At 37.7% G+C, this 24,400-nt stretch overlaps 1 protein-coding gene across 1 annotated transcript in view; it reads right to left on the reverse strand.

Annotated features, from left to right (window-relative positions):
* ARHGAP15 (Rho GTPase activating protein 15) overlaps nucleotides 1-24,400 on the reverse strand; it is a 330,910-nt gene that overhangs the window by 279,231 nt on the left and 27,279 nt on the right. Inside the window, exons 3-4 of the mRNA XM_027656307.1 lie at nucleotides 4,310-4,384; nucleotides 1,165-1,226 (exon numbers count right to left, since the gene is read on the reverse strand). Coding sequence (XP_027512108.1) covers nucleotides 1,165-1,226; nucleotides 4,310-4,384 — 137 coding nt within the window. The remainder of the gene's footprint in view (nucleotides 1-1,164; nucleotides 1,227-4,309; nucleotides 4,385-24,400) is intronic.

The raw sequence follows: 24,400 nt of genomic DNA on the forward strand, positions 1-24,400 counted from the left end.
AAACATCCGTAAATATCAGTCTGCAGAGAAGACCCAGAATTAACGAGGAATTGGCGTGAATTCGCCTGTCCCTGACTCGTGGGGCGGCAGAAGATGCCCGAGAGCCGCGGCCGCATTTGCATTCTGTCGGGCGAACACCTGATGGCAGCAAGCTAAAGCTGCAGCGCCGCCCGCGACCTCCCAGGCTGTTTCAAAAACCGGAGATGGTTTGGGGCTGTTAAAAACCAGCAGTGGCCGAGCCCCGTTGCCCTCTCGCCCTGCCCACACCCAGCCACGGAGAGGCTCCGCGCTGCGGGACACGATGCACCGGGAGGGAAAACTCCCTCCTCACCTGGGCGTGTTCACGGGGGATGCTCAGCCCCTGCACACCCTGCAGATGGGTCCAAAAGGGGCAACAGAGCATTACTGCCTTCAATGCCTTGCCACAAAATGCAGGTTACATCAGTTTCTGATGGCACCCCGCTGTGGCAGGGTTGGCTGAGTGTCCACAATGATCTTTCTCCTAGTGAGAATTGGACTGGGTGACCTCCAGACTCCGTTTTCAGCAATTTTTTCTAGAATCCTTAGGGTTTAGCACTATATATGCATGAGGACTTATTGCTTGGTTCCTCTCTCCTGGCAGAAAATGTAATATTTCTTGATCCTTTCTCATTCTCACTGGTAACACACAGTGCTGATCTCCTCAATTTACAGTCATCTAAATACAGCAAACTGTAGCAGATCTCTCCATAAAGGCAACACTAGTACTCCCATTGCTTTCAACAGTGTTAAGTCAGTAAATGTTGAGCACTTTTAATAATCTTGTCTTGGCATCCCTGTGGCATCACCACAGGGTGGGTTCCTACAGCCCATCCTTGATCCCTCAAACACAGACAGCACCTAAAATTTGCCCACTGGAAAAATCTATTATTGGTTTGCCTGATGCATTAATATTGTCCTTGATATGTGTGTTATATATATATAATATAGAGGTTAATATTGATACAGGATCATTGCCCACAATGAGCCCTTTACCTGCTGTAACTTATTTTTTTTGGAACTGGGATCATACATTGAATCAACACAGAAGCAATAGCAATTTGTCTACTAGCAGTAATAGTAGCCATATATATGTAAAATCTGAATTGGTAATGGATAAAATTGTGTCACAGTGACATGTAATACCTTAATTTCTTGCCACCATCTGCTATTTTTGCTTTTAGAAGATATCCTTCTTTCTCCACCACCTGCAGAAAGAAAAAAGAAGGTCATAACCATTTCATTTATTCAGATTAATAAATTCACTTAGTACATGCATAGGAGTCTACATTCAGCTAATCTAGAGTGGGACATTTTACTACTAATTCTTAGTTATTCACCTGATTTTTATGGTAGATTCTGTTCTTATGAATATTTGCAAACAATGTTTGAAGTCAATTACTACATAGAATTAATTATAATAAAATCTCAATAATATTTTATTTATTTTATTCTATTTATTTATTTAGAAGGAATTTATTTTACTACAAGCAAAGTTTCTAGCTAGAAGTCAGAAATGAGTTGAAATTATATTGCAAGCAAATTATGGCAAGGTATCGTTTCATATCTTGAGTTTCATTAAAAGCTGTGAGGGACACACCATGCTTCTGCAAAAGCCTCTTGCTTCTTATAGTCTAAAGAATCATGTTTGGGTGTAACCAATGTCAGAGAAACACCAAATATCTGTACAGGAGGAAAAGAGAACCCTCCTTAAGCCAGAGGCCCTTGCAGACACTTGGTTCTCTCCAAACTGCTGAAGCACCCCTTGCATAGCTGTGATATACAATTTGGGATGGAGTTATTTTGGGCTATATAAATTTATATTTAAAAATGTAAAACCAAACAAAGCAAGACAACTGGTCTTCAGCCAAACCCATCGACCTCTCATCTCACCAGCCCTCATTAGAAAAGGATGTCTCAACTGTGTCAGTGATGGGAAAAGAAACAAAATTGTGATTCAGAGTAGGTCTGGTTTGCTTTCAAACACTACTGAGTCAGTGCCCAAATTGGATATTAGAAGCTCCACATGGTCTTTGTAGTAAATTCCATCACAAGAAGATTTCATAACAATTGCAATAGAATTTTGCTGTCTGCAAAGCCACTAAATAGCAATAAAATATTCTTTAACAGGCAATATAAGTATTTTTAAATCAAACATGTCTGTTATTTTGATTGTACAAACTAGCATTATTTTAATAGTGTAATATGTTTAATTATTTCCTTAGATGTTGTCTGTTGTTGATGTACAACATATAATGAAATACGTACTGTGCACATATCTGCCTGTACCTGTGAAAAGGTCTGCAGGCCTGTGGACAATGATTTAGGTGACATTCTCAAATGGGTACACGAGGATTAGCGTGTGCATTTTCTATAATTTGTACTTATCTTATGCAAATTCCTGTCATGCATATGCTTGCCATAAAAAAACCCAGAGAGAAAGTATGCAGGGATTATTGTGCAGAGTCATGTCACTATTTATCTAGTGATGGATGGATGAATTGTCAGAGCTAAAATAAGGTTTAATCCCCATCTCCACTTACTTCTTTTTTATTCTTTTTTTTTCCATCTTTCTGTATATTGCTTCCCCTACTAACCCTGCATTTATGTAGCAAAAAACTTCTGGTGCTTGGCCAGGGCCAGAGATGTCAAATAACATATGAGAAAAGGTATTCTTTTTAATATTTCTATCCATCTGGAAACAGAAATTGGGAGGACCGTTGGCTGACCATTCAAGCTGCTGATTGTTTCTCTGAAGCAGACCCAAAATCTCATGCTTTCAAAGTTTACCAACCACCCTTCCCAAACTGCTATTTTAACCAACCCAGAGCTGAAGGAAAATAGGTTTTTTCAACATCAGATCTGAATCAGATGAAAACATTGCTGCTTAGTCATTATTTCCTTACAATTTTCTTCAGTTGGGATATCAAATCCACTAACAAATATTGGGCATATAAAATACCCTGACTTAAATTACATAGCTCAAATCTACCATTTGTGATAAACTAAACAGTTCAAAAATTGAACAGCACAAAACCACAAGAGCTGCAGTTAATATGAGACCTCTCAGTGTTTAGTAAAATGCCTTTCATAAATATTACTTTAATTAGTACAGGTGCTGTCTTTAAGTAACATTAGCGTGGTTTCCTTTAATTGATAGCTTGCACAGTTTTCTCTGTAATTAATATAAAGGGCATGTGTGGAATCATGAAACAACTACCACAAAGACTAATAAAAATATTTCTAGGATGATCCCAATATTTTTATAAATTCTATTAGAGTACTTCATTCCCCCTGTTTAACATCTGTTAATATCCCCTTTTCTATTCTACTTTTTTTTTTCCCCAAGAAAATACTTCCAGGACAGCTCAGGATCAACCTGCAATACTTCTGCAAATAGATTATATTAGATTAAAAAGAATTCCAAATATATCTTAATGATATGATCTGTTGTTTCTGTCTCAATAAATATCATCATTTGTTGTTAAGTTGCTGCCCTTCCTGCACCTTTTCAACATGTGAAAGGTTGAGAAAATGACCCAAAATGCCCTGAAGAATTAGCATAGAAATAGGAAAATGGAATTATTGTGTGGGGGTTTGTGTTGATTTTTTATTTAAATTTGCTTTTTAGAAGAATAGTAAAGATGAAAGTATGTATGTGTAAACATTTGAGTTCCTAAATAATAATAAAAAAAGATTCTTATTCTCATGGGCTAATAGTGTTAGAAACTACAAGGAAACATAATTATCTGTCTATCACCTATAGGTTCTGTAAGCGTCTTAATTAGGATCCAAAGCTTCTGAACATACTTAATCCTGAAAAGTTTGTGTATACCAAAATTTCTTTAATGAATCTGTATTTGCATATTAATTGTATTTTAGTAGAAAAACCTTGGTTTCTCATTCTCTCTAGGTTCTTTTAGTGTCAAGAATTCTTTTTTAATTTCATGACCACTTTTGTTTATAAAAATTAACACTAGTATTAAAAACTCCTTAATAAGGGCAAAGACAGGATAAAGACTTGGTCACATTCCTTTATACCAAGTATTGATACTGATAAAACATCAGTGGAGTACAACAGAATTAGCAGCAAAGTCAAGCTATAGAAATGGCTTTGTACCTTCCACATTTATTCTTTTTATTGATTAATCAAAGTCCCTCAAATCCCTTAACATCTTGAGGCACCCAAACCCTCACGTATTTAAGCTTTAGTAAAGCACGTGCAACATTTACGTTATAAACCTTTAAAATAACAAGAGTGATTTATCAGTTCTATAAAGCAATTGCTTACTGTGGGGTCCTGTGGACTAATGATGTCTGCAAATGTTAAGTTATGCTGGGAAAGATTTCTTCTATGGCGATTTATCTGAAAAAAAGAAGAAATATTTACGTTCAGAGAGGATTCAAATACATGTAGATAAAGATGGACCAACAAATTTAATTACAGGGCATGTACAGCATGCTTTGGGTGGAGGTTTGGAGTTTCTTTCTGTACCACATTTCTGTGAAAACTGGTGTTTTCTGAACCCCAGGTATTTGAAATGTACAGCTGATAGACTCTAAACATCTTTGCTATAAATGGGTTTCTTTCTGATGTCACACCGGCAAATTTAGCTAAAAATTAATCAACTGATAATAGTAACTTTAAATTATGATTTTTTTTTTTCCATCAGGAATCTCAAAAATAATTTAACTGGTTAGGTGCTCTTAAACACGTTTTGGAGAAATGGGAAAGCTGCTAATTATAACCTCAAGGCCACAAAGTAAGTCAATGAAGAAAACAGAAAATAATTGGGCACAGCACGTTTAAACTGCTTTAAAGGCTGTTTCTAAAATCTCCATGACTGGAAGGTTACAGCAATACTGGACTCTGATCCTACAATTTTTCCCAAATACTGTGTCCTTGATTTCCTCCAGTTCCCCCTTTTTCTTTAGGAAGCCAGTGGACCCAACTGTGACTTGACTCTGGAAAATTATTGCATTATACCAGAAACTATTAAGACTAAAATGAAAGTTTCATCACAAATTAAGCATTTGGCAGAGTTCAATAGTATTTTACTTCCTTAAAAATCTGTAACAGAGAACAGGTCACACACAAGTGTGTGTATGTATATATATATATCTATAAAACTTTTATTGGTTAAAATCAATGTCAATCACTAATAATATAATTCAGAGTTGGGATTCTGTAAAATTCAGTGATTAGCTCCTCTTTGAGCTGAAGCCAAAAAGCAAACAACAAAATATAGTCTCGACTAGCTTCCACTGTATTCATCATAATGCATTCTCTTTCCCCCTATTAAAAGAGAGTTAACCAAAAGTCATAATGTATTCTGTTTATATTCAAGTGTCTGAATATAGAAAATGTTCTTAATTAATCCAGAGGGCCACGCTCAAAAAACAGTTAAACATATTACGATCCCATATTTTTTCTCCACACACTGCTTTCATGTTTATTTGTAAGCACTAAGGTTTTTAAGCCTTGAAATCTATATCCTAGATATTGCTCTACTCTCCTAGTCAGAGCTAATGAGCTTAATGAATTACCAGTTCTAAATTTAATACAAACATTTCAAAGAAAGAGATAAAACATTCTTCACAATTCAAAAGTTTCTCTGACCTATTTATGAAGAATATCACTTAACAATTTCATTAAGGGTGAGTAACAGCTGGTGACATGGCTGTGTCCTAAAGTGTTTTTCTCTCTTAATATTCTGCATCTTAAGCAATCGAGCTTTCATAAGAAATACTTTAGTTAGTGGCAGTCCCTCCTTTGGGGAGAAAAAAAATGTCAGACCACATTTTCTCTATTTTGCAATCTTGTTTTCAGGAGTGTCATGTTCCTGTTTTATTAGCATGTAGGGTAAACAAGAATGATTTGCTGATGCTATTGAGAGAACTTTTAAGATTACAGTCTTTCTATTTAGATTTTGGATGGAACTTAATATTAATGCAGGCAGAGACATGTATATAAATTCAAAATAAATTAATTCAATTTATCTTTACTGTTCAACAGTACTCAAGACATATAACTAAAGTATTCAGGTCTAGATCAGAGAAACTCCTTCCTACCCAGATCCCCCACATTCTAATTATTCCTTAACATACAACAGAGGGCATTGCCCAGCGATGCTTCCTCAAATATGTTCTTCACTCATCCAAATTAAATAACAAGACACACCACCACTCCACAGTATCTATTTTAACATTCAGCTGCTCTCTCCAGGAGCCACACGTGTCTGTTGGGGGCCCTATGTGCAACTTTGTGAAGTGAACAGCACCGATCAGAGCTTTGGGGCTGCTCTTTGGTTCAGTGATCAGAGAATTAGCAAAAGGAATGCTCATGTTTGATACTTGCTAAAAAGAATATCTCAGGAGCACTAAATCCATCCACAGCCGAGTGAAGAAAGGAGGGAGTAAAAAGTCCTGGTTTTGTAGGCCTAGTAAATTATTAGTGGTAGTGTAATTAAAAGACAATAGCAAGATTATCAGGAAATAGGAAAGGATAAAACCAAATAAAATTAAATTCCAGGTGTGGATGTGCTTTAAGAACCTCTTCACTGTATGCAAAGCAGAAATGTTAAGGAAAACTGCATGAATGCAAGGAGAAAGAACAGACCTCCTATCTGATTATTTAATGTGATACTTTAGCTAAAAATATGTTTCTCTTACAGGGCAAAGGTAAAAGAAACTGCACTGCTTTATAGCCCGGCAATGAGAAATCTCACACTAGAAAGTCCTGAAGCTCAAAAGTCTGAACCTAGTTACAAAAAGACAACCCAAATCCACAATTATGTAAGCCAAGTTCTTCTGGAAAAAAAAACCCAAATATTTGGCTTCCAAATGGAATTAATGGAAACTTCAATAAAGTTCTTGCTTATTTCTACCAGCCTTTTGGTTTAGAAATAGAACTTTAAACAAAGTGCATCAAAGTAACTTGAAAAAAATTGTTGCAACAGAAGAAATGTATTCTTTTATATTAATTTTACAAAATTCCAGCAGGCCTTACACAAATTTGGTCTGAAATCTGTTTTGCAAATACCACTGAATTAGTTACATCACTTCCTTTAAGATATATTGAGTTCAAAGTTAAAATGTTCTTAGCAGAACCTGAGTGACAGTAGTCAATATGCTCATGTTTCAACATACTCACAATTTTCAGTGGACTACCAAAATATTCAAAGAGAGGTGTGGGCTCAACTGTTTTCATTCTTTAATTCAGCTTTTAATTGACAGACCATAAAAGAGAGGGTTTGAGACATTTTTTTTTTCTGTAGTTCCATTTGATTACCCTAACAAAGTGAAGAGAAATCTGTCACAAGTCCTCTACCTCACCTCCCAGGGTATGATGAAAGGCAGAGATTTACAGGAGAAGTTCGTGAGATCCCTTTTTGGGAAAGGCAGCTTATCAGCAGTTTTCTGATTTGATGAACATTCTTCAGTCAGCAACAATGTCACCTGCAGCACTAAAAATCCACTCTGCGAGCGCTTGCAAGTCTGTGGGCAAGTCTGGTTTTGTTAAATTCAGTCTCAGCAGCCCCCCCTTCCCTTAGCTAAAGGGTATCCATCTCCTACCAGAGTTATTTCAGCATCTAAGCACTAATCCATCATCATCCTTTCTACAAAGGCAAAGCCTCCATTACATATGCCTGGTATCCTGGAGTGAAGGGACAACCATCTGACAACTGCTGTTTTAACAGGGAGGTAAAACACAACAACCTGATGTTTAATTTTGTTTCTTTCTGTGTTCCCATTTGTTCTTTAAATTCTCCCTCATTTTCTGGGTTTTCATCATGACTAACTCACTGCTACTCTCTTCAAATAGTGTGGCATTGATTTTAAAAGAAACTTGGAGGACCCATTTGGGTTTTATTTCCCATTTCTAACCTAATTCATCCAGTCAACAAGAAGCAGCAGACTTCTTGATTCCAACCAAACCTAGAAAAACCAACCAGCATTTCTCAAAACGTGCAAAAAAAAGACAATTAACTATTTCCTGAAATGTCATTCTGAATTCACTTGTATCCCTAAATAATTAAGATAACTTTATGACCTTTCTAGGTGACTTCCAAAATTGTCAAATAAGATATTTACCACAGATTATTTATCCACAAATGTCACCTAAAAGTAGCCTGGGAAAACCACAGTTTGATCAAACAAGCAGCACCTGGACCAACAGAGCTCTGCTTTGGATGGAAACCCCAGGATGACATCTACCTGCTGTTTCCTCCATCATTCACTGTATTTCTCTGCCAAGGAGAAGGTTCTCATGGAGGTTTTGATAGATTTCTACCAAAAACCTGTCACGCTGTTCATGCTTTGACCTTTCTTTTTAGGGGTGTAACTATTGTTTTGTTTCATCCTGCTGACACTGCAATCATGTACGTGGAGATTCTTTTATAAACACCCAAAAAAGAGAGAAAGCCCCTACTGTTGAACCCCTACTACTGCCTGATGCTCTGCCCTGGACCCAATCCAGCAAAGCACTCTGCAATGGACTTAAGTGTTTTTCTGGATCAGGGCCAAAACACTCCATCCTTTACAGGATCGAACTCACTGGTGGCAGCTTGAAAGTTCACAATAAAAGTACAAACCAGTGACATAAACTTTTTTGAAAACCATTCCCTGCACAGAGAAGGAGGGGTGACACCTGATTTAGTGGTGTCTGTGATCATTTTATTCGCAGTCACTCCCATGCTGCAGTGACAGCTCGTAATTGCTTAGATAAAGAAACTTAACAAAAATGTATTGTAGCATTTCTTAATGGCCACATCCCTTGAAAGACACCTAGGCAAGGGAAAGGAAAGTCATGTAACATTTCACTCACTGCTCTGCTCAAAGTGATTTGTTTTAAAGATCCAGTCTTGGGCAGTATGGCAAGTCCATCTTTATCGACAGACATTATTTGGAAACAGCTCTGCTATGATAGGATTTCTCTTCAGCTGTGAAAGGCACTGAGAAAATCCCACAGGCCTCTCCAGTTGGAGATGAGCCTTTGTCATTTACAAGGGCATTTTGTGACAGGAAAAAGTGGGAATGGCTTCAAACTGATAGAGAGTAGGTTTAGAAGATTAGAGATTAAGAAGAAATTCTTGGTTGTGGTGAGGCCCTGGCACAGGTTGCCCAGAGAAGCTGTGGTTGCCCCATCCCTGAAAGTGTCCAAGGCCAGTTTGGACGGGGCTTGGAGCAACCTGGGCTAGTGGAAGGTGTCCCTGCCCACGGCAGGGGATTGGAACGAGACGATATGCAAGGTATCTTCCAACCCAAACCATTCTATGATCCTCTTCTATTAATTTCATTTCAGCAGATAAGGTATTTTGGTCCATTCTCAAGAAATGAAGGATGTCCAAAAACAGCAGGAGCAGCCCCCTTCCTCTCCCACACACTGGTGTGGATGCTTTCAGTACATTAGAGCTCTGCTATCAGCAGGAGACCCCGCTCAACCCTGGGGAATGCTCCATGTCCCAGTGGTCTCCTTGCTTACAGCCATAGCCAGTGGAACCCCTGACTTGCTCTGGAGCCCTCCTAACTCAATCCTCCTGAGGGTTAACTTAGAACAACATGGTTTTGTGGTGGTTTTTTCCCCCTTCCTTGCTTGTCTCAAAGAGATTTCTTCAGAAGAAAAGGTAATGAGACAACAAGGTTGTATAACGTGACATTAGGTCTCTCTGCCTTTTTTCTAAGCCTTGCAGGGAGAGAGGCATGAAGTGCGTTTCAGTCCTGCCCCCACCAGCCCACATTTGTTCCTCACCCTCCATCCCCATCCCCAGGCTCCTGAAAACTCATTACTATGCAGGTGACCAAACACTTTGCTCAGGAATAGGAACTTGCATGGATGAAGCTTTTGTGCTCTGGCTACAGACCAGATAATCTCTCTATGCATCATTTAATAAGAAAACCACTTCACAGTCCTTACAGGCCTGAGTTTGTTACATATGACATGCTCTCAGCAGAATCTGCAGCCTGAAATCAGTGGGGGGAAGGAAAAAAGCAGCAAGCAGGATTGTGTTGCCTTCGCCCTGCATGCCTCCCTTTGAGCACACTGCCCTCTACACTCAGCTCACATCTCCAGAGCCTCTGAAAATAATGATAATGGTTTTGCTTCCCTTGACCTCTTGCTCCCTTATAAATCAGAATCCTATAGACCTTTCCCACAGTGCGAGGGTCCTCCTTTGTATCCGAGCCTGTGAAGGTGGGTATTTTTTATCCAGGAAGTGCAACCACGTGGGCGGGCTCCCTGCCTTCAGGACCTGCTGTAAACGAGCATAGCAGCACTTCTGCTGGGGGAGTATCTCCATTTATCTCCATTCATGAAAGAAGAGGAAAATAATTACTCAGATCCTTGTTTAAATTTCAGCCAGTGCTAAGATGAACTGATTCTCTGTGATCAGAGAATCATTAATCATGAGTTTCATTACAAGGAATAGTCTGTTTGAAACTATGTCGCCTCCTTTCCCCAAATTATTGAAGGGGTGTTCCAAATTTGGGGTATCTAGTCTGGGCTAATATTTTAAGTCCAAGGATAAGCCTTCACTGGGTACTTTTCTCCATTAATGGCTTGCTGTTTCCCAGGAGCAGATTTTTCCCTAGAGTGGGAGCCCTTTTGTTCCTCTCTAGCTACTCAAATGGACTTTGAAATTTGTCCAATTGATCCTTGCTTTGAGGGAGTCCCAGCTGATGTAGTTTGGCTTCATTTTTAGCATTTTCCGGAGTAGGAGACGTGCCAAAACCCTCTGTAGAAGAGGAGGCAGCTACAAAAGGTTCTTACCACCCATATGTGTTCAAGAAATCCTAAGGCTGCTCTAAATTTGACTGCGGGTCGCTCAGATTCTCATACCTGGGGATCAAACTATCACAAAGGGCCCAAGAGCTGTGCTACCTCTAATCCTCAGGATTTCCAACTGGAAATCAAACTGGAACCTGGTTTCTAAGCTTCAATATGCTTTAATTGCATAAATACAATCCTCACAAATTCAAGGAAAGAACACTAAAAGTGGGACTTGTTATATATTTCTATGAACCTTTTCTGTTACAGCCTGTAATATGTAATAAAGTACAGCAGTGTGCACCCTGTGACAACATTCACCCAGAAATACCTAAAAATGTATATTAGAAAATAAAATATATTGATAAGTTCCCTATTCTGATTTTCCTATTCATCACACAGTTATTACTTTTTGTGCACTATGATATTAGAACATATTTGTCTGAACTACTGCAGGTGCTTTGGTAAAATTACAGATGAGTAGTGCAGCAATGATAGAGGAAATATGAAGTAAAACCAGCAGGAATAAAAATGCAACAGCCATCAGTGTTTCACTGTTCCTTGCCTTCCACATCTACGTTTGCAAAATTGTGCTCTTTGATGTTATGTCTATAAAAGGTAAAAATCAAAGTTAATACAGACACAGAGTAATGATAGATTATCTTTTCATGTCCCCTATGGATCTTAGGAAAATAAAGACAGTAAATGTGAGAACTCAGCTGCAATAGTAAAATATGTTAGCAACTCTGACCTGAAATTGCAACCTGGAACTACAGTCTCAGGGTAAGGGGAAAGCAAAAAAACCCCACAAAACAAACAAACAAACAAAAAAAAAATCATTCAAACTTAGTAAGTAAATGTGCAAAAACCTCTGAAAGAATTTCCTGTACAACATCATATCCAGCACATACACTACAATCAAAATGAACTCAAAAGCTCTCTCCTGAAAGGACTGTCTTACAGAAAGAGCATAATTAACATTGATGTCACACTCCTGCAAGTCATTCGTTACTGTGTGCCACAAAAATACCCCCATATAAAATATTATTAATACTCCCAGACAAATGCTCAGTCCTCTCTAGCGGACCCTACGTTAGCACATCTCTTTTATCCTGCCTACCTAATTCTTTCCTTCGGATTTAAACAAGCCAAAAACTCACCTTATGCTACTGCAGAAGCAATTTTTATTTTTGAAGGTTAATCCAACTCAGCAGGATTTAGGGATGGCACTTTTGCTTGGTCGTAGGCATGTTGGCTCAGGCCAGACAGCTGTTTGGACATTCTCCACTGGGAATCTTGCCCTCAACACCCACAGTTGATGCACATACATGGTCTACTGGCTGCCTACTTCCATGCCCATCTGTTCAGATGGCATGGTGCCCACTCACAAGTTCGCTGGATCCTTGCCCTTAGTGTGTAGATGCCAGGCAATGATGGGCTTAGATGGGCAGCCTGCAAAATACTGAAAGGGATCATTTTTTCCTGTAGGAAGTCCTTCCTCTGCAATAGCACTGAAGCATGGACACCACATGCTACCCTACACTTAATAACACCTGTGGACAGATATGTGCCAGAAATGCAAAGGGGGAGGGGGAATGTACTGGGTGTGGAAGCAAAAAATGGAATGAACTAAAAAAATTACAAGGATTCCCATGTACGAATATACTCTGCATTGTCAATGGCAATGGAGGGATATCCAGAGTAACTTGAAACTAAGTGGGTCAAGCATCAGAGCAGAACCACGGCCACATGGATCAGAGAACTGCCTGGTTTTCACTGCTTCCCAGATTAGGGCACTTCCGATACCCAACTTCCCATAAAACTACCTTGGGCACCACACCTCACTCAGTGGGCACAGTGTATAAAAATCAAAAGCAAATCATACCAAAACTGGTGGGAACTAAATCCAGACCTGTCTAAAATTGTTTGCCTTTAATGCACATTCCATATGCACCATAGAGTAGAAAATATTCCATGGTAAATAATGTCACCAGTAAAGGCAGAAAGTAAAAAAAACCATTTTAACAAAGATCCATTTTTATTTATGTCATTACCCTTTGAAATCATTATTAAGAAAGCTCTGCTTAGTAACAAGAGATTCTTTTCAAAAAAGTTAACAGAGAAGACACAATTCTCTAATTTTTTTTTTTTTAGTCCAAAAGTCAAATTTAATGCAGCTTTTTTAGGATGAAGCAGCAATTTTAAAATTAAAGTATAATTGTCTTCCCAAATATAGTTTGATTAACAGCAAATCAACACAAATTTAATTGTATTACTTTCAATAAACTACTTAAAAATTTAATATTTTGTTAACCATTCCAAATTACTATCTTTTACTTAAATTTTAATTGAAATTATTTGAACAACTTTGTGTGTGTAAATCCCCTGGTATTTTTACAGACCATTCATTCTTTAGCTGTTTTTTGTGCACTATATGGGAGTCATTAGAAAGGTCACAGAGTTTCTGTTCTGTGATTAGATGAACTAAATTTTTAAAAGGAGGAGGGAGGAGGAAATCAAAGATAGCTCTGCATCATAGAGTATTTCCAATGGAGTCTTCCAGGAATCTTGCTTCCTACCAACACTCTAGTGAACAAACTATCACCCTTCCAAACACTCACGGAAAATTAAGCAGCTGAGTTGCAAACACCCATGGAACATATTGACAAAATTATTCTAACAAGTGTTTTTTCTCTTTTTTTCTTCCCCTTCCCCTCTCTGAGTGCACCCCAACACTGCTCCAATGGTTACAGATATGCATTAGCAGGACGAAAATAGATGTAAAAGCTGCGGCAAGGCTGGATCTGCAGCATGGCTCGGGGCTCTCATTGAGTCAGCAGTGAAAGCCGGTGCTCCAAGGCACATTTAAGCTGTGTCTAACTTAGTGTTTACTCTGGGGTGACTGGATTTGAGCTCTCTGTCTCTGCCCTAGAGAATTGTCTGCTGTGTGGAGACATCAGTCTTGTCTTTGAGCATGCTCGGCCGAATCAGTCGTGTGTGACGGTCTGATCTGTTTTGGTCTGGACATATTGTCAAATCCTTGTGTCCAAGTTTCACAGGAGCAGTGCCGAAAACGTCCTGGCTCCAGAGTGAAATGAGATTTATAAAGGACACAAGCCAAAAAAGTCGCTATGAACATCCAGTGACAAAAATCAAAGAATCGGAATAAAAATTGTTTTGCTCTGACTCTCAAGCTTAGTTCAGCTTCTTTAACCTGAAGCGAACAAAACCCACTAAGACCACCTTCTTTCTAACTTTTAGGCTGTTGATCCCAGGCAAAGTAGAGGTAAAACACTGGCTTTTACAATGGAAAGTCCTTTGTTTCTGTCAGCACGGAAATTTTCACAAAGAACGTTTTTTTATGTGATTGGAAGGAATATCTTCTAGCATGGGTCATGCCTGACAACCCCACAGCTAAATCTTATTAAAAACTGTTCAGAGACCAAAATTAGAGACTGTAATACAGAACCACTTGGATACCTGTCAGATTGATAATATCTAGATGGCCATCTAACTTGCCACCTGCTCTCCCTTCCCTTTGCACTAATAACCTGAATAAGCTTGTGAATACTTTTTTTCCCAGTCCTGTTGGCTCATATTAGTCTCTCATATCACCAAGACCTGTAATCTCTTAAAAAAAATCAGTATTGCTTATTAGCATTGCTCAGAGGATCAAATTACAGATGAAGCACAAGAAAGAATGAAGCAAAGTTTTCAAACAGATTTTCCCAGGTGCCATTATAAACATTTACATGAAAGAAACGGAGTAATCAAGATAATAACTGATCTACTTCAAGTAGCTTTTTAAGCAAATGGGTAATTTTGCAAAGGTCAATTAGCGGGACAACTCCTTCCTATTCGATTTGACATCATGATATTCAGCTAGGAAAGGAATGAAAATATTTAAAAACTTAACTTTCTTCACTCTTCCTTGGAGATTTCTCAGTTTTATATTTAATCACGACCTTGCAGCAAACCAGGTAGGACAGCAGTGATTGCTAATGCTGCTTCCCAGCTTGGGGATTCTCCACTTACAATTTGCCTTCATTTGACACAAAATTAATATCCCAGCATTTTTACCAAAACCTGCTGACACAGTAAAAGTACAACAATGTAAAGGTCAGGGTTTGCTTTGGAGTTTTTAAACACCAAAGTTAGTTCTTCCAATTTGTATCAGGCTTCAGGGTTCTTGATGAGATTCTTTGTCACACAAGTTAAAAAAGTAGAGGAAAAGAAAAGAAAAGAAAAAGCACAAACTATTTTTGTCTTGGTAAAATAAGAACTACAATTGCAAAATGCTGTTTTCCATATTGTTTAAGTAGTATTTCATTATTTGTTCTTCAGAGATATAGAAACATTTTAAATAATCCACTCCACAAATTGGTCAGTGTATTGAAGAGAACACGGAAGAGAAGAAAATGCATATTCCTTATCCAACCACAGTAGATCTCCTGGTTTTACTCCTGTGGCACTACACTGGCAGCAAACCACACAGTGCTAACACAGCAGATAAAGAAAAGAAGAAATGGAATTATCCTGTTCGAAACTTCTGAAGTGTCTAGACAGACTGAAAATTGCCCCTGATTTGATTTTCCTAATTCTGTTCTGATAGAGAAGTCACCTACCTCACATAAAATAAAAAAATGCCCTCAACAAAACAAGAATCATCCACTGCCATCCAAAATGTGGACAGTCTGTAAAGCCAGCACTTCAGGTACACTTCCAAAAAAGTAATTTACCTTCTAAAATAAAATAAATATGTAATAATTTATTAAAAAAAAAAAAAACAAAAACAAAAAACACCAGCCAGCCAGTACCTCAAAAAAACCTATGAGACAAATATTATTAGATGCTTTGGTGGCACACAAAAATAGAACTTTATATTTCAGTGCAAATTTCATGCTGTACATACATATATACCACATTGTCAGCAAAGTAACAAATATACATCATGTAATGCAGGGACAAGGACTTTGATTTATCACTTATGTGCTAGTTTTCTTCCTCTTTCATCCCCAGTTCAACAAAAACTTTCAAATAGCACCTGCCACTGTATGTCTTTGTGCCTCCACCCCCTGATATGGATGAGGAATCAAGATGTCACCATTTATGGAAATGTTTATATAAATATTTTATCCAAACTATGCTGGACTTGGCCTAGGACATTTCTCTTTGATATCTCCCTGGAAGGGATCCATTTCTTATTTGAAAGCATGAAAACACGATGAATTTACCAATTCTCTTGGTAGTTTCCTACTAGTCTTTGCAAAATGTGCTGTAACTCTCATTTTATTTTGGGGCGCTTCCAAGTTCCAGACATTTAATCTTGCATTGCCTTTTCCTGCTACATTAAAGAACTCTTTGGTGCCCAGTGTTGTCCCTTAAGGTAGATAAGAGGGAAATCATTTACCTTTCAATTTCTTTCAGGTAATTTAAACATGTTGAGGTCTGTAAGTCCATCATTGGCAAGATAATTTTCCTAAATTACTGTTCTTTTCTTTTTTTTTTTTTTTTGCCTCTTCCTTGCATAATATTCATTATTTCAGAATCACTATGCTGACTTTCTTCTCATCAGTGCCACTGACAGACATGAACATTTGCCTTCTCCCTTCTTCATTTCCACTCACAATGGTCAGCTCAAACTTATTGACACCAAAGCACGCATAAAAGCTATATTTTGCAGTAAAATATCAGAATATAATTCCTAGTTCTGGGAACAGCATGGTCCATTTCCCATATATACATATATTTGGATAAATTAAAATGCACTTCCAGCCACTAAGCCATCCAGATCACTCTCCACAAGTGCCTTTACCCAGACCTATTTGCCATTCCATCAATTTTTGCCTTTTTTTTTTCAAATGTTATCAGAACTGTTCTATTTACTTCCATATCATGGATAAAAAGAGTGATTAGTGTCAAGCTTAGTGCTAGTCCCCGGAGAACAACTCTAAAAATTCCCCCAGTTGATGATGATTCCCCAGGGACTACTTTCCAAAACGTGTAAATTAATCAGTTCTTAATCCATTTAATGTGTGCTTCACTGATACAGCACATAGCTAATATTTAATCAGAAATGTCACGTACTATTAAGTCGAGTGACTTACAAACTTTCACTGCACTTCACAAATATGGCTGCATTCTCCAACGAGACTTACATCAAAAAAATAATCCATTTGGTCGCAGTTTTTAAAATTTGTTGTTTATTCAGTTATGATGTTGACGTCAATGATACCGCTAACATTTTTTTTTCTAATGGAACCCTGCAACGTTTTTTCCATCAATTGACCTAATACATTTTTAGCTTATTTTGACTGTGAAGTTTTCCAAGTTGTGCCAATTTCACTTTCTGAATATTGATACAACTATTACCTTTTCTCAAAATTTTGGAATTTCCATTTGTAATGACAAAGCAATATTTATGATTGAAATCAACAGGTATGGACCACCTCTATAGAGAAAACTCTATAACGTTCTAGCATGACATTTATTTAGGTTTCCTAAAATTTTGCCAATTATTGCTAATTTCTTCTGAAATTAGCAACAGTACTAGAAGCCATTCCACATGTTTTTAGTCATTAATAGGATGGAAAATTCATCAACAATCTCTTGTAATCAAACTACATGATTTAAAAAAAAAACCAACAACAAATCACCCACATAAAATACTACAAATATTTATCAACCGTTCCTGATTTTCCTGCATCACTATTAACAGCTGCATCATCTTATCAATGAGCCTGTAACAGCACAGTATTAAGATTTTAGAGATAAAAAGGTTCTTGAAATCATTCCTGCATAGAGAGATCAAAACTTAAAGAATTTGGAAACCTCCAGGACACAGTGAAGCATCAGTTTAGTCCAGCACTGCAAGGCTTGCAGGATTCCCTTTAGTGATACGATATCTGAAGTTTATTATAGGGAAGGTTTTATACACTGTTTAGCATCTGGCTGCTTTTCACTGTGTAAAGGACCTGCCTATGTTTGTAGTGGGTGCCATTACAAAAACAAGTCAATTAGTCGATATATCTCAGTTTGCCACTACACAGATTCAGTGACTATAGATTTATCAACTGCCAAATGCACAGCATGTCTTAGAGAAAGAACAAAACTACCTGGACTCCAAAATTTCCGCATGTTAAAATAACAAACTCGATTTTGCAGTGCACTGCATTTTATAGAATCACCCGTTTATCTGTGAGGAAATTGGCCAAGTCAAATCAAAAATGGGATATGTTTTCTCATTTATACAGGTGCACATACAGTCAGGAGGGCAGAGCTGGAGTATTGTGTCACACTGATTTTTTAAATACCTTGCAGGTTGAAGCGTGTGTGTGTGTTAAAGTGGAACACAAAGGAATATAAATCCCCTAAATTATAATTTCTTCAGTAATTTATTACACATTGCCATAGAAACTAATTTGCAAACTATTTTCAATGTGGCTCTAAAAGTATCAAAACTTAAAAAGACACTCTCAATAAACATCTTAAAATGTTCTACTGTCTGTATACAAAGAGCCATTCACTTCCCTGTTCAAATACCTAAAATGCTCTAAATGGAGTCTGACCTAAATAAATCCTATTCCAGATTTGAAGATCATCATATCCATTACACAAACCCATCCAGGCACAGATAGAGTGGCGGTTGTAAATGATCAGAAAAATTAGCATAAAGGCACATGTATCTCTAATAGGTTAATAAGTACAACCAGTGGGAAGTGAAAATGGTTGTTTGTGTATAGACCACTGTGAGAATTCATCTATTTATGGGGCGAATGCACAAAGAACCGTGTGATAGTGATTTTTCCCCTCCTTAAACTTCATTATTTTAATAATTACCAAAAGATTAAGAGGTACTCTAACGGCGTAGAAGGAGTTTTCTTAAAATTGCTTGCATATGCTTTGTAAGTGATATTTTTGCAAGCCTAACACCCTCTGTTTTGTAGGTCATACGGATATCTACAGACTGTGTGGATACTGAAGGCGCTTGTCCTTCAGCCTTCTGCCTCACCACATGATTGAGCATCCATATACCTTACAACCATACACCCTGTCGAGTGTTATTCTCTTACATATCACAATTTACCTCGCTTTCTCCACTCAAACATGCAACCAAGCTGAGCAACAAGCTGCTTCAGCTGCCATGTCATTTCAGTTTTTACACATCTTCTCTTTTTATGTGTGCTCTACATCTCCGTGATGTCTCATCTCCCCGTTCCACTGCCATAGGCTACAAGTCAGGAACAAAGCTCAGGCTCAATGTCAAACAGAGTGAAAATGGGAAAATATCATAGAAGAGAAAATTAATGGGCACAAACACAGCTCTGAAACTTCCATCCTTGTGGGCTTTGCAACTTTCCATCATTTCTTGGCAAAATACGTGGGAGAAGGCAGTAATAGTATTTCTGTAGAAAATGCCTTACAGAGGTTTTTAGCTGAGGAAAATACAAGTCCAAAAATTCAAGGTGGAAGAGTTATGCTTGCATATTAAGAAATATAAATAATCCTGTGAACTGTGCAATCAGCGCCTTTAATCTGAAGAATTAATTTTTTTCCACTCTCCACCATTTTCCTGCTGTCCTCCTTTTGTTGCTCGACCACCGTGGTTTGCAGAGGTTCACATTTCCAAAAATGCCTCAGCAGTAAATAGTTTCAGGTCAAACACGGAGAGATGGACCCTGAGGCTCCTCTGCATGAACTGAGGTCTTTCTCTCATTTCAAATGAGGCAATTTCAAGGTGAAACACATGTGAAATCCCTCTGGTCAACAGGTTTACTAATTAAGTCTTTAGAACACAAATGTTACCTTTCATCTTTTCTTATTGATTTTTTTTTTTCTCCTGGAACAAAAATATTGGAATTCTAAGGAAATTATGATGTTTTCAAGCCACATTAAAAAAAAAAAAAAAAATGTTAAACCCACAAGCACCCAAAACACAATACTTTAAAAAGGATGATCCTACCCACATGGATATGGCTGGTAAATTCCATCATGTGGAATCGTGAGCCATTTGGTGACTATGAAACCTAATTTATGGCCTGAGACTTTTTAAAAAATAAGGATTGAATATTTCTGTAAAAAAATAGAAGTCTCCGGGCAGAATAATGTGAATTGAAAAGGGGATAGCTGGGTTTAATTCTCATACAGTGGAATTATTTTGTTCTAGAAAATGTAATACTGGTCAGAAACCTGCCTCTCTCATCCCAAAATGAGTTTATTTTTTAAAAAGTAGCACTCCTCTTTTTGTTGATCCCCAAAATCAAAATCAAACACAAGCATACATACCAATATGACGAATATTAACACTGCTATTTTATTGGGATCCAGATACTTGATTTATCAGCTAAATTTTTTATTTAAGAGGTAACACCATATTCCATGTAACCCTATTGTATGTAAACCCTACCTGAATATATTATGTGCAAGCTTAATAAACCTTTTCACTTTTCAGTTTCAGTCCTTCATCTTTTCACTATGTGAAACATATAAATTATTTTTTTGTAGTAACATGTTATAACTGAGCTTAACGCAAACTGTATGCATATTTTTTTAACATATTTCAGATGAGAAAACCAGAGTTGAAAACTAAAATACCTTTTTTGGGGGGTGCATGCATTCATGATACAGTTTCAGCCTGTTTATTAAGTAATCATATCTGGGTACAAGTGTCAACACAATTTACGTTTTGAATAATGTGAAGCAGATAACCTCAATTAACAAGTAATTAGAGTCATTTTCCTATTAAGCAGTTTCCCTAATTGTTTTTGAAACCTGGAACTAAAATTGTAATAAATAATAAGCAGCCAAAACATGTCCCTGCATTAGCTTAATCCAGGCTCTTCCAGTGGAGCCTGGGAAAAATGCAGCAGAAACAAGGGTTGAATCCCCATGTGATGTGGAGAAAAGAGGGAAATATTTTGTAGCTGTGGACCTCTGCAATGTCTACTCTTTTCTGTGGCTGTTTTGTGGGGTTTTTTTTCATCAATATTATTCTGTTTCCTTTCTCTCTCTCTTTTCACCCCCATGACTTCTTATATGAATTTTTAACATATGGAATATCTGACTTAATCATTACTGTGGATTGAGTAGAACTTACCAGGGAAAAGCCATCCCCCAGTGAACACACAGAATATGATCTCTGTTAAACTCCAGTTTATAGCAGTGCAAATTAATTTGGTGCCTTATATTCTACCTTATCAGCATGCTATATCTCTGTTCACGTAAAAAAATAAATATAACATGTTTTCCCAAATAGGACAGTTTGTGCATTTGCTGCTGGTCCTCAAAAAAAATTATATCTTTCACTTGGATATCAGTGTTTAAATAGATACATGTCACATGTCAAGTACAATAATTGAGGTCAGAGAACATAAAAATTTCACGTTTTTCACATTTCTCTGCTCATACTAGATGGCCTCATGGAAAGCACCTAGGTTGCACTTGTCTGCCACAGCCAAGAATGGGGGGAAAAAATTATCCAGCTAAAAACAAGAAAAAATCCAGCAGCTGCTCCTCACCCTAAGCCAAAACAAACAAGTGAACTAAAAACTAACAGAAAAGCTACACAGAAATTCTAGGAGAAAAAAAGAAAAATAGTAAGTACAATAATATGTGGCTGCCCAATTCCTGGAAGTGATCAAGGCCAGACTGGATGGGTCTTGAAACAACCTGGGAGAGTGGAATGTGTCTCTGTCCATGGCAGGGGGTGGAATGAGATGAGCTTTAAAGTCCCTTCCAACACAAACCATTCTATGGTTCTGTGGTTCTATTCTCTTCACCCACAAACTCCAGCCTGAGCTAAAGCCTCCTGTCCTGCAGATGCATTCATCAGAATTTCAGCTGGCAAGACATACCATTCTCACCTGAAGCCAAAGAAAGAGAAAGATTTCTCATAGTCCATGAAGGAACCAAGGTACCTGAGACTACTCCAAAAGGCTCTTAGTTAGTTTCTAACTAGACTTCACCATCCACTCCACAAATAGACACTTGGTTGTTGTCTCTCTGTCTACAGGAAATTTTGCCAGCCTTGGAGGAGTACAGGACTTCTATGTTCTCCATTTTTTACAAAATTTCAGTTAGGTAGTAAACCAAAATGAGGCCCCTAAAAAAATAAATTGAAAACTTTAGGAAGATATACTGAGAAACTCCAGGAAAAGCTGGCAACTAGGAAGGACATGAGCTGTTCAGAAGGAATACAAACATTTAAATAACATAACTTGCTGGAAATTAGGCTTTGTGAGAAATCCCATTGATTTCTTTTAAGTCATTTTATTAAAAGGCCTACTAATGCTTGGCTTGCACTTTGTGGCCATGAGAGATGTTGGAACGAAGAGCTATCAAAGGTGGCTATCAAAGTTTTTTTTTCCCCATTTAACTTTTTCTAACTATTAAGCTGCTCATTTTGTGGAGACAATCATTAGTGTCTTTAATGTGAAACAAAGCTTCTGGATAAGAGCTGCTAGCTGAAGATCAATATGAAAGATATCATTTCAGTTACAGCTTTAATAACTGTAACAATAGGGAGCCTGGCATCGCTGGTTTTATGCATTAATGTAATTTAGAATCTACCAGGTACAAATCTTATCAAGCATTAGCAGTGGCTGCATTGGGATTTTCTAGGTAAGGAAACTGTGTGATAAATGGGAAGTATTTTAAAGGTAAACTTTCATGTAATCAGGCTCATCTGCCATAAAAACATGAAAGAATTTATGTGAAGAAAAAGAAATAAATAAACCAAACGAGATTCTTGGAAAATGATGGTGGCTTTTAAGGAACTAGTGGTGCGTGTGCTCAGAGTGTACTAGGATGTCTCTCTTGTTTATATCAACATAAAGTATGACCCACAAAACTAGAGGATTAGGAATTTCAGCCAAATGCAGTGCAACTAAAGATTTTCTACAAAATACTGTATGTAGAAACCTTCACCTACCTGGATATGCAGTCAGTTAAACCCCAAAATAGACAAGGAGCTTTTTCCCTAGCTGCTAAGAAAGCACCAGAACTTCAGACCAGGAGCACAACCCTTCTTCTAAGTCCACTCAGCTGCAGCAAATTCACTATTCCCACCCCCCTTCTTCCAGCCCACCTGTGTCCAAATCCCTCTTCTCTCTACTTGCTCCACGCTTTTCACACTGGGGCCCATTGCCTCAACCTTTCCCAGGCTTTGGAGATTTGCATGGCTGTGTCAACTTTGTGCTTCTGCAACACTTTATCTACAACCATGCTGTTTCTTTTCAAAGCTTTTTAATTTTTTGATTGAAAAAAAATCAATAAATCATAACCTCCCCCTCCACCAAAAGAAAAAGAAAAGAAAAAAAAAAATCAGACCTGAAAATGATAAAACACTAATTTTGGATCTTCCCTGCAAAGTTATTCTTAAAACCTGATGCAACCAATTGGCAGTTCTTTAAACAATTTGTTTAACTTGTGTCCAAATGTCTTCAGGTTTTAGTGCTTACAGGTGGCCACTTTAGATTTACACTTTAATTTTGAGAAAGATCTAAACTGGGAACAGTGAATTTTCAGTTTATCATTTGCTGATAAAAAATGGAAAGCTCAAAGTTAAAGTAGCCAACTACTGAGAAGAGTTGGCACCTGGCATTTTAATTTTTAAACATTGGGCTTTTTTGTGTAATGAGGTTATAAAGCAAGAGTCTGACTTCAGGACCACAATCGAGAAGAACGAGCTCTTAAGGATGACAGAACCACTGATGGGAAGCTCAGTTGGTCCAAAATCCAGGTTTGGTCCAAATAAACACAGAAAAGTTTGGATGCTCATCTGGGTTTTCTACCTGCCTTGGGGCTAGAGATGTCATGAGAACAGATTTGCTCATCACAGCTGCAGCACTTCCCGTTCTGGCCACGGATGAAATATCCAGGAGAACAATCTTTCTTGCAGAGCTCTGGGGCAGGGGAGGGAAGTGAGGAAAATGGGACCTGGTATTTCACAATCTTTCAAGTTTGATTCCAAAACTGGGGGAAGATTCAGAGATTAGAGAGGATAGCAAATTTTTTACTTTACTCGGGTTTTGGCTGTACTCTTAAATGCAACTTTTTACTGCAACTGTCAGAATGTGTGGTAGCTCAGATAGTCAATAATCACAAAAAGAAAGGCATAACTACTTCTAAAGTAGGCATATGCAGTGCTGCCCTAAAAAAAACAAACATAAATTTAGTTGTATGGGTCTATGAAATATAAAGAAATTTTTTCCCCCCATAGGCTTTATACTGAAAAACGAAGCTCTTTTTTACTCTCAAGGTGTCAGGTCTTGAGACCTTTGAAGGGGAAGGTTTCAACCCAGCTGTGTGCATGCACATCCTTAACTACAAAATCATGGATGGTATAAACCTATTTCCATTCAGGCTATGAACCTCACCAAATGAGAAATCAAACAGAAAATAAAATATTACCATGTTAATACAACCAGATAGGATCCTGGAAAAAAAAAAAAAGAAGTGAAAGGTTGGCTTCAAATGGGATTTGATCTGATTTAGGGCAGGAGAGTGCTGCTGTCAACTATTTGTCTAAGAATAGGCACATTGCCTAACAAGGACACTCTCTTGTCTGTTTTAAAACCCCTTCTCAGTGCATTAAACAACATTTAGTAAGCATGCCTG

Source organism: Corapipo altera, unplaced genomic scaffold, assembly GCF_003945725.1.
Source record: "Corapipo altera isolate COAL_440 unplaced genomic scaffold, ASM394572v1 68, whole genome shotgun sequence".
Lineage (NCBI taxonomy): Eukaryota > Metazoa > Chordata > Aves > Passeriformes > Pipridae > Corapipo > Corapipo altera.